At 37.6% G+C, this 11,163-nt stretch overlaps 1 protein-coding gene across 1 annotated transcript; it reads left to right on the forward strand.

Moving 5' to 3' along the window:
- The first annotated feature begins 2,541 nt into the window (after positions 1-2,541).
- Positions 2,542-10,907, forward strand: LOC117910433. The gene is made up of 4 exons (XM_034824499.1): positions 2,542-2,658; positions 3,306-3,497; positions 3,578-3,637; positions 10,557-10,907. The coding sequence occupies exons 2-4, from the start codon at positions 3,366-3,368 to the stop codon at positions 10,905-10,907; spliced, it is 543 nt and encodes a 180-aa protein (XP_034680390.1). The 5' UTR covers positions 2,542-2,658; positions 3,306-3,365.
- Positions 10,908-11,163: the final 256 nt, after the last annotated feature.

Below are 11,163 nucleotides of genomic sequence, written 5' to 3' on the forward strand. Positions count from 1 at the left end.
ATGTGTACCTAAAGAAGTGAGCAATATTGCTAGTGATAGGGTATATTGACTCGTTAAATTGGTTGTGACATTGGGGGGCTATATACCTTATGGATGCACACTTGCAAAGTATGCAAGGGTCATTAGAGTTATGATCATTGCCATGACCTTTGAGCATCATCTGAAGAAGGTTGACCTCAAGAAGAAGGGTGACCATGAGAAGAAGGCTAACCACTAGAGTGTTCGATTGTTGATGATTGGTGGATTAGCAATATTGGTAGAAGTAATAAAATCACTTTGAAAATCCTGGTTGATGCAAAATTCCTTATTTAATAGAGAAATGAGGCAAATTGGTAGGATGCTAGTTTTAACCTGGGTTGAGATTGAAGTTTTGAATGGCTTGCTTTCAAAAAGAAAGACCATTATGAATATAAAGAAGAAAGATTTATCAAAGAAAGTATAATTGACAAATGCTAGTTGATGAGCGAAGTACTTATTGACAAGCTCAAAACCTTTCTTTTTGAAATTGTATAAGTCCATGAGCAATTGGAGAATGCATGCATGGGAGTGTAATAGGAAAGAGGTTTCTAGACTAGTCCAAACTTGTTGAGGGGTATTACATCCAATGACTTCAGGATGGACTTTTTGGAGAGAGAGAATAGTAGCTAATAGAGAAGTTGATCTTAGCATTACCAATGAGTGAATTTGGGATTCAAGGTGGAGTTTAGTAGCAACTTAAGAGGGCATGGAAGAGATCTATCAAGTTATCAACACAACAAAGAAGCTCAATGGTACAAAGTTGTGGCAAAATTTTGAAAAGCCATAGGTGATAGATATTATGTCCAAGCTTGGTGGGAATCGTGTTGGTGTAACATTAGGAAGAATGGAAAAAATACGTTGGATAATAATAGAGGAGGAAAAGTTGGCATTGGAGCAAGAGACAGATGAAGATTTTAGCAACTGAATAAAATATTTACTCTTATCCTGCTCTAATAGCATATATGGGTAGAGCTTTTCATGTGTTTTATTAAAAGTACAACAACTATAAATATAGGAGGTTAAACCAATCAGGTAAAAAACAATCAGATAGAGATTGCCTCTTTCCACCAATCTATTGGATAGGATGTTATCCTATACTATTCAAATTGACCTTATTAATACATTTTGACATATAAAAAAATATAATTAGGTTTAACTTAATCATTATCTCTACTAGTAATCTTCCATGTGATCCATGAACACAATCTTGTTAATCTATTTAGTGGTGACGCTCTTGATTAACTTCATGCTGTTATTTCATTTAGTTTTGGACTTAAGTTTTGTGAATTATTATATTCTTATGAAACCTAATTTGATCTTTGCATTTTTGTCTGCTATCTAGTTCTTTTCTAACTCATGCATCATAATCTTTCTTGGATCCATATTCAATATGAATTGTGGTTGGAATGTCTACAGTTTGTCCTGCTTGATTTAGAGGTCGTTTTTTTAGTGTTCTCTTAGTCTAAGTGCTAGGTTCCAAATATGATTCCCTAACAAACTGATTTCTTTTTTGAAGGAAAGAATAAAATGTAATAGAAAATGCAACCATTTTATGATTCCCTAATCAGAACATGTTTCTTTCTCCCCTTCTTTTTTGGTAACACACAAAGTGGAACCATTTTAAGAGATTTGAAGAAATCTTAAGTTTTTTGAGGAAATTTATTGTTAGCTTGTGACTATTCTACATATATTATTAAAGCTTTTATGTCATTCCTTTCAAAATCATTAATACTTTCCTATACAAACTATTAAAATTTCTAATGATTAATTTAAGAAGTTCTTGAGTGAAACTAATTTTGTATTTGGCATTGAAGTAATGACTGTGGATACAGACAGTAGTATTTCATGACATAGACATGAGACATTTAGCTTTCTGACCAAAATCAAAATATCAGGGATGAAAATATTTCTTTGTGAATTTTATATATTTAAAAAATGGATTTATTTTGTTTAACTTTTTTTATTTATTCTTTTTGGTACATAGGAGCATCTTAGAGAAGAAAGGTTTCTAAACAGCATACATTATTCACTTTTTCTATTAGTCATGAAATAAATCCATGTTTCCATTCTCTATGTGTCTCCTTTTTCTTAGTAATATCTGTCTTATCTCATCAAATCATCTCATGACTTTTTTTTTTTCATGACCTAAGAGTGTTTATAATGATCTTCCTAACTCAACTATAGAACCTATTTCCATACGGAAATATTTTTTGATAGGTATTTCCATATGGACATATGAATACGGGGAATCTTTAACACAATATTGTCCACAGAGAGAAATTCCAAAGGATTTACAAGTTCTTCAAACACTTCAGCAAATTGGAGAGTTTTCATCAGCTATGTTCTAAAAATCTTCTTTCGTGTTTTAGACTAATAGAACTAAATTTTCAATTTGGGTTGGGAAGTGCCTAGAGCCTGGTTGATCAGTTCAAACTGTTAGAAAAATGGTGGTGAAGGTTAAGTTGAAAGGAGGGGTAGCTTTTGAAGATTTAGTTTGCGTAAAAAGATGGCATGTTTTTTATGGTTGGTTGACATACTGTTCTAGTCCCACTGACACTAGTTTTTTTTTGCATATTTTAATATCAAAAGTTGCTCATTCCTTAAAGGACATGCCATTATCTGCTGAGCAATGGATACTTGGTGAGATTCTGGCTAAACAATTGAAGAGAATCTGGAGATGATGGTCATTTGGGTGTTTAATATCTACCTTTTTTTATCATGCTTTTGACTTCCATTGAAATTATTTCACGTTCTGTTAGAACTTCCTCAAGTTTATTGCCCTGTTTGACATGGATTTCTGAAAATGAATATACCTTCCTTAAGATCTTGATGTATTTTTCAATATCAACTGCTATGCCCTTGGTTGTTGTGATGAAAACAATAAATCAATTTGATGTCTTTTTGTAAAAAATGCAGATACACATGTAAGTTGTTAAGTATGGTATTGTGTTGTGATGATGAAGACCCTGGCATTTGTCATATTTTAGAAACCTGTACAGTTACAAAGATTCTGAAGAACAGTGTTGAGAACTATGAAATGCTGATCATATTTTGAACTTGAATTGATAAACCATGAATTTTTAGAAGAGACTATTGTTAGTAGCATCGGTTCTTTTAGCTGATTGGCTTACAGAAACAGTTGTATTATCCTCTATTTAAGGACAAGCAGCTAAAATTACTTTTTCTAATTTTTTTATTACAAGGATAGCATATCTCTCTCATTTTTCAGTGACAAATGTGGGTTTGCTTTTCATTATGATTTCTAAAACGGTTTGATTAATTTTCAGGTGGCATTGCACTTACTATCAGAAAGAGAAAGGAATGACCTAGCTCAGTTAATTAATGCTATGGTGTCCTATTCAATAACATACAAGAACATGAAATCTGATCCTCTACCTGGTACCCAGCTACATGAAGCAGCTTCAGATGGTTTGTCACTTTCCTTTGATCCCCCAATTGCTGACTTTGTCACCTTCAAGGTTTGAGTCGTTGTTTAATCTTCATGGTTTTAATGACATTCATTATCTTGTCCTAATGTCTTTACTTTGGCATTGAACAGGGATTTAGTTTGGGTCATTATGCTCTTGGTGTAGCTGTCAAACAAATTTTGATGCATGAGGTGAGTAATTAATTTCTTGAAGCTGGGGTTCTTGTTGATCATATTTAATAGTTTCATCTCCTTAAGTCAAAGTAAGTTGGCTTGGGATAAACAAAGATATCTTGGTCTGTAAGGGGCTTGGTTTAGGCTGTAAGAAAAAGAGAAAAGCCTTCTATCTTTTCATAAGGAAAATTGTAAGGAGTTCTTTTTGAACAGTTTATGCAATAAGATGAGTGAAAACAAAATATAAATGCTTTATGCTTTTTTTCTTTATATGTAATTTATTCCCCAAATAGAAACTTTCTGTAACAAATTCATAATGTTGTACCATTGACACCTTACAATATGGTTAAAATTGTAGGTTTCTAATATATGTTACAACAGGCCTTGGTTTGAAAGAAAACCTTAAGAATGATGGGAAGCCAAATGCATTAAACATCAATAAGGGCAGTCTCATTAGCTTTTTTTTTTTTTTTTTTTTCTTTAAGCTCAGCACTTGATGTGTGTGCTTGATGGATGAGTGTGGGGGAGGATACTATGTTTCAGTTACTTGAGATTGATATCCATGTTAGACACCATACCTGTGTCAATGTCCTTGGTACATAAGATTTTTGAATATTTTGACAGGTTTTCTGATGCAAATTTCAATGTGTGAAATTTTGGCATAAAACCTTACCTAAATGTCAAGGGATGGGATCACTTTGAGTGTTGGACTTCAATGGCCTTGAGCTCTTAAAGTTGTCTAAGTGCATATTCCTTGAGTTTCTTATAAAGATACACATTGAGGCACCAGTTTCTCTTCAATGAAACTGCAACTAGAAGCATATTAGGAGATCCTTTATTTTGTGGTTTGTGTTCCTGCTGTTTTCTTATCTCAAACAAAGGCTCTTACAAGAGCCTGAATTCTAGAAATTTAAAAACAATAGAACCTACCAAACACTTATGGTTGTAATACAGATCCTTAAACCACCAAGAACTCCTAGGGCTCATAAAACATGGCTGCTCTGCCAAAGACAGTGAGAAATAGATATTTTGCAGACTTAGTGGGGTGGAGCATTGGTTCACTAGTTCGCTAAAGAAAGGGGCCCAAGGAGGGTCAATAATTGGCTATAGCAGTAATGCAACCTACTATTTTGTTTACATATTTTTTTTGTTTACTTTCAAGCTTTACTTTAAGGTAAAGAGCAAAAAAGTTAACCTTTTGAAATCAGCTTTGGATTTAGTTTATCATGGTTAAGTAGATTCTTTGATGGTAGTTAAGTAAATGTCTCTTGTTAGATAATGTATAGTTATTTAGGTTATTTACTTTTCCTTTTCCTTTTCTTTCCTTACTGTATTGTGGGTCCACTAGTATGTATATATATATACCCAAGTCCAATGTGTATTCTTTACAGTTTTTCAATAACAATAATTAGGGATTCTCCCTTTTCTCTCTCTCTTCACATGGTATTAGAGCCAAGGGAGAAAAAAACCCTAATCATTTCGGTTTATTCGTGAATCCATTCTGGGAAATCTTTCAGTGACCGTGTTTCATTCGATCACCCTTCCCATCTCCTAAAGCTTTCCGATCAACCGTATCACCGTCAGAAAACCCTCACCGCCGTAAAAAAACCCTCACCACCGGCGACGTCCTTTTTTTACACTGACCATACCATCAGGTGCGCAATGAGGAGATCTTCAACTTTTCTCAAAGCACCGGAGGAAGAATCTCAGCCACGCGCCAGCCACGCGCGTCTCTTCTCCGACGGCCTGAATCTCACGCGTCGACGCGTGAGGGCTCGTAGGTCACTTTCCTGCCACGCGCTTCCACCTCCAGCCTCGCTTAACGCCGTTTAGCCACTCCCCATCTTTGCTTGTGTCATTCGAGCCCTGAAAGTGCATTTTTTGGAGTTTTTTTGTCTCTGTCGGCCCTCTAAACAACCTTTTCAGCGACCTCCGGTGACTTTCTCTCCACCCCGAGCCCTGCACGTGTCTTAGGAAGTCTGCGATAAGCCGTATTAGGGCTCTCTTCGATCCAAACGTATTTCATTCACCAGATAAGTAGATATGGCTACTAAAAGTTCCACTTTTTCCTCTGTCATATTTGGATCTCCTATGATTACTTCGGAGAAATTGGTTGGTAGTGAAAATTATTTATCCTGGTCTGCCTGTGTGGAGCTTTGGTTTGGGTCAAGGTTATGAGGATCACCTTGTTACGCAGGAGGCGGATATCCCTGAGGTTGACAGAGTACAATGGAGGAAGATAGATGCACAGTTATGTAGTGTGTTATGGCAATCAGTTGATCCTAAGATCTGCTTCATCTTCGGGCCTACAAAACATGCTTTAAATTTTGGAATCAGGCGAAAGGGCTATACACGAATGATATCCAACGTCTTTATAAGGTGGCTTCTTCTATTGTCAATGTCAGACAACAAGACATGGATTTATCTACTTATATTGGCTAGATTGTCTCTCTTAAGGAGGAATTCTTGACCGTGATGCCTCTTACTACTGATGTTGGAGATCAACGACAGATTGACAAGTTCTTCATGGTTCTTACGCTTATTGGCCTTCGTCCAGATCTCGAGACCGTCCGCGATCAGATTCTTGGCAGTTCCTCCATTCCATCCTTGGATGATGTGTTTGCTCGCCTCCTCCGCATCTCCTCCAATTAGACTTTGCCATCTGATAACACTTCAGATTCTTCTATGTTAGTTTCTCAAACTAGCTCTCGAGGAGGACGCAGTGGTAACCGAGGTGAGGCCAACGTCCTCATTGCACCTATTGCAATAAGCTTAGCCACACTCGTGATCGGTGTTATCAGTTACATGGGCGACCTCCCCGCACTGCCCACGTGGCCCAATCATCTGATCCTCAGTTGCCTCAACCTCCAGTTCCTCCACATCTCCGGGTATTTCCCTTACTGACAGTGAGTATGATGACTATCTCCGCTATCAGGCCACCAAGTCAGCTTCTGTTGCTTCTATTGCCCAGACTGGTAATGCTTCTGCTTGTTTTACCCACACATCTTCTCTTGGACCTTGGATTCTAGATTCTGGTGCTTCTGATCACATATCTGGTAATAAGGATCTTTTCTCTTCTATTACTACTACCTCTGCCTTACCTATTGTTACTTTAGCTAATGGTTCCCAAAGTATGGCTAAAGGTTTTGGTTTCGCTCATTCTCTCCCTTCCCTACCTCTCCATTCTTTCCTTTATGCCCCTGAGTGTCCTTTTAATCTTATTTCCATCAGCAAAATAACTCGCACTCTTAACTGTTCTATCACTTTCTCTGATAAATTTGTGACCTTGTAGGACTGGAGTACGGGGAAGACGATTGGCATAGGACATGAGCCTCAAGGCCTCTATCACCTCACCACGCCTTCAACTCTTGCATTTTGCATTTCCACTGATGCTCCCCTCGTCATCCACAGTCGCCTGGGCCACCCTAGTCTATCCAAGTTCCAGAAAATGGTCCCTAGTTTTTCATCTTTGTCGTTGCTTGCATGTGAGTCCTGTCAGCTTGGGAAACATACTCATGTCTTGTTCCCAAAGTGTTTGAATAATCGGGCAAAGTCTCATTTTGAACTTGTCCACACTAATGTTTGGGGTCCTTGTCGGACCACATCTACTTTAGGATTTTAGTATTTTGTCACTTTCATTGATGACTATTCTCCATGTACTTGATTATTTTTAATGAAAAATCGAGCTGAGTTATTCTCTATTTTTCAGAAATTTTATGCTGAAATCCAAACCCAGTTCAATATTTCTATTCGTGTGTTGCGCAATGACAATGCCAGGGAATATTTTTCTACACCATTTACTTCATTTATGTCCCAACATGGGATCATTCATCAGTCTTCTTGTGCTCATACTCCTCAACAAAATGGGGTAGCTGAACGTAAGAATCGACATCTTGTTGAGACAGCTCGTACTCTCCTTCTCCATAGTCATGTTCCTTTTCATTTTTGAGGGGATGCTGTTCTTACAGCATGTTATTTGATTAATTGTATGCCTTCATCTGTATTACACGATCAGATTCCTCGTTCCCTTCTTTTCTCTGACCAACCACTTTATGTCCTTCCTCTCGTGTTTTTGGTTGTACTTGTTTTATTCATATTCTCACTCCTGGATAGGACAAACTTTCTGCCAGAGCCACAAAATGCATCTTTCTTTTAGGGATATTCCAGACTTCAAAAGGGTTATCGTTGTTATTCCTTTGAGACTCATCGCTACTTTCTCTCCACTGACGTCACTTTCTTTGAGGACTCACCGTTCTTCTCCACCTCTGAGTCTCTTCTTGTTTCTAAAGTCTTACCCCTTCCCATTATCTCCCCACCTGATGCAGTGCCTTCTTGCCCACTTCAGGTTTATCATCATAGTCATCGTGTCGTTGTTCCTCCTTCTTTGGCCGAGGTACCTACTGACTCACTTCCTATCCCTTCGGCTTCTCCTGCCCCGGCTCTGCCTCCTTCTGCTGACTTACCCATTGCTCTTCAGAAAGGTAATCGATCTACTCGTAATCCTCATCCCATTTACAATTTTTTAAGTTACCATCGATTATCTTCACCCTATTCTGCATTTGTTTCTGCTATATCTTCTGTTTCTCTTCCCAAGAGCACCCCTGAGGCTCTTTCCCATCCAGGTTGGCGACAAGCAATGGTAGATGAAATGGTTGCTTTACACTCCAATGGCACTTGGGATCTTGTTGTTTTACCCTTTGGTAAGTCTACAGTTGGTTTTCATTGGGTCTACATAGTTAAGGTTGGCCCTGATGGTCAGGTTGATCACCTTAAGGCCCTCTTAGTTGCTAAAGGCTATACTCAGGTTTATGGTTCTAATTATGGTGACACTTTCTCTCCTGTTGCCAAGATAGCTTCTGTTCGTTTATTTCTCTCCATGGCTGCTATGTGTTCTTGGCCTCTTTATCAATTAGATATTAAAAATGCTTTCCTTCATGGGGATCTTGTTGAGGAAGTTTATATGGATCAACCACATGGTTTTGTTGCTCAGGGGGAGTCTGGTTTAGAGTGCAGGTTATGTCGTTCTCTATATGGCTTGAAACAATCTCCTCTAGCATGATTTAGCCATTTTAGTTCTGTTGTTCAAGAGTTTGGCATGTTCCACAGTACAACAGACCATTCCATTTTCTATCATCATAACTATTCGGGGCAGTGTATTTATCTGGTAGTTTATGTGGACGACATCGTCATTATAGGGAGTGATCAGAATGGTATTCAGAAACTAAAGCAACACATTTTCACCCATTTTCAGACTAAAGACTTGGGGAAACTCAAGTATTTCTTAGGGATTGAGATAGCTCAATCCAGTTCCGGTGTGGTTCTTTCCCAAAGGAAGTATGCTTTAGACATCTTGAAAGAAACCGGTATGTTAGACTGTAAACCGGTAGACACTCCTATGGATCCAAATGTCAAACTTATACAAGGACAAGGAGAGCCTTTAGGAGATCCTGGGAGATATCGATGACTTGTAGGTAAACTGAACTACCTCACCATTACTCGTCCAGACATTTCTTTTCCTGTAAGTGTTGTTATTCAATTCCTACAATCACCATGTGATAGCCATTGGGATGCTGTAATCCACATTCTTCGATATATCAAAAGCACACCAAGCCAAGGTGTGTTGTACGAGAACAGAGGTCATACCCAAGTTGTTGGTTACACAGATGCAGATTGGGCTGGCTCACCCACAGATAGACGTTCCACTTCCGAGTATTGTGTTTTTATTGGAGGTAACCTAATATCTTGGAAGAGTAAGAAACAAGATGTAGTGGCCAGATCTAGTGTTGAAGCCGAGTATCCAGCTATGGCTCTGGCAACATGTGAACTCATATGGCTGAAACATCTTCTTCGGGAGTTGAGATTTGGAAAGGATGAACAGATGAAGCTCATCTATGACAACCAAGCCGCTTTGCATATTGCATCCAATCCAGTCTTCCATGAAAGGACCAAACACATTGAAGTTGACTGTCACTTCATTAGAGAGAAGATCGCATTAGGATGTGTGGCGACTAGTTTTGTCAATTCAAATGGTCAACTAGCAGATATTTTTACTAAATCTCTCAGAGGTCCTAGAATTAAATACATTTGTAACAAGCTTGGTGCATATAACATATATGCTCTAACTTGAGGGGGAGTGTTAGATAATGTATAATTATTGAGGTTATTTACTTTTCCTTTTCCTTTTCTTTCCTTACTGTATTGTGGGTCCCACTAGCATGTATATATATACCCAAGTCCAATGTGTATTCTTTACAGTTTTTCAATAACAATAATTAGGGATTCTCCCTTTTCTCTCTCTCTTCACATCTCTCTTCTTCTTACTCCACTAGCTATTGTGGATCTGTCTTGTTTGTCTTTCCTTTCTTCAGCTAGTGCTGTTATGTTCAACTTTGCTTGACCAGCCATCCATTGGCTTCCTTTCTTTCCCTTCATTAGTATTAGCAAAGTATCTTGATTGTTTCAATGAGCTTTATGTAGCCTTCTTAGCTTGTCTGCTTTAGTAGCTTGGATTGCCTTGCTTGCTGGGTTTTATGTGGTATTATTTCATGCTCTGTTTGAAATGCCATAGGCACCCTTGGTAACCATATCAAATATAAACAAATGTTTCTCAAAGTTTTCCTCATTCTACTTCGATATCCTTTGTTATCGTCTATTGGGAATTTATATTATAACATACATGCTTCTAAATTATTGTAATTATGGCAAGGATTTTGTGTGGGGATAAGGAAGCTGCTAGATTCAGTTCCATGTAGCAAAAGAAAATAAAAGGAAAAAAGAAAATCTATGTTTCCATGCTGGAATTCACCTCAAATGAAATAATTATAATAATTATAATTGTTTGATGTATCTGTTGTATGCAAACCTGTCATTGGCATGTTTGCTCTCCTTAGCTGCTTGCAAATTGGAATTTCACCTCAAATCAAATTTTGTATTTCAGATAGAAAAGAAAATTTTTTTGCAAGGAAGCATGAGCAAAACTATGCATTCAACTGATGGAAAACGCAGAGAGAACTGGGCAATGACAATGGAGGAAAAGAGTCGAGCTCAATCTGGCAATGTTAGTCATGCAGTTGGATGTGCTGAAAACAACATAGAAACAGCAAAGAGTAAGGCCAGTACTTCCATCATTTCGTCAGCCTCTGGTTCTACTGGAAGTGCAGAAGCTAGTGTAAAACTAAAATCTTCTAGAGATATGAAGAAGCCTCCTAGGGGCTCTACTTTCTTTGATAAGTATTATCTTGTTCTTGAGATCATTTTTGTTTTCATACCCGATTGCCACTATTATTAGTGAGTTGGAATTGAAAGTCAACTTGAATGTTAACTTTACAATCATGTCATCATGATAACTTTTATCAATATTGATTTTGCTCATGTCTATATTTGTGCTTTGAGATTTGATTTTTGTTTCCTTAAAAAAAGAGATGTTCCATGCCAGGTTGAATATTAAGCAAGATTTCATGGTAATGTAATTTGTTTCAGATAATCCCTTTTGGTTCCTGATTTTTCTTATTCATTCCAATCCAGGTTCAAAAAGTTGAGCAGCA

Source organism: Vitis riparia, unplaced genomic scaffold, assembly GCF_004353265.1.
Source record: "Vitis riparia cultivar Riparia Gloire de Montpellier isolate 1030 unplaced genomic scaffold, EGFV_Vit.rip_1.0 scaffold741_pilon_pilon, whole genome shotgun sequence".
NCBI classification, from domain to species: Eukaryota; Viridiplantae; Streptophyta; class Magnoliopsida; order Vitales; family Vitaceae; genus Vitis; species Vitis riparia.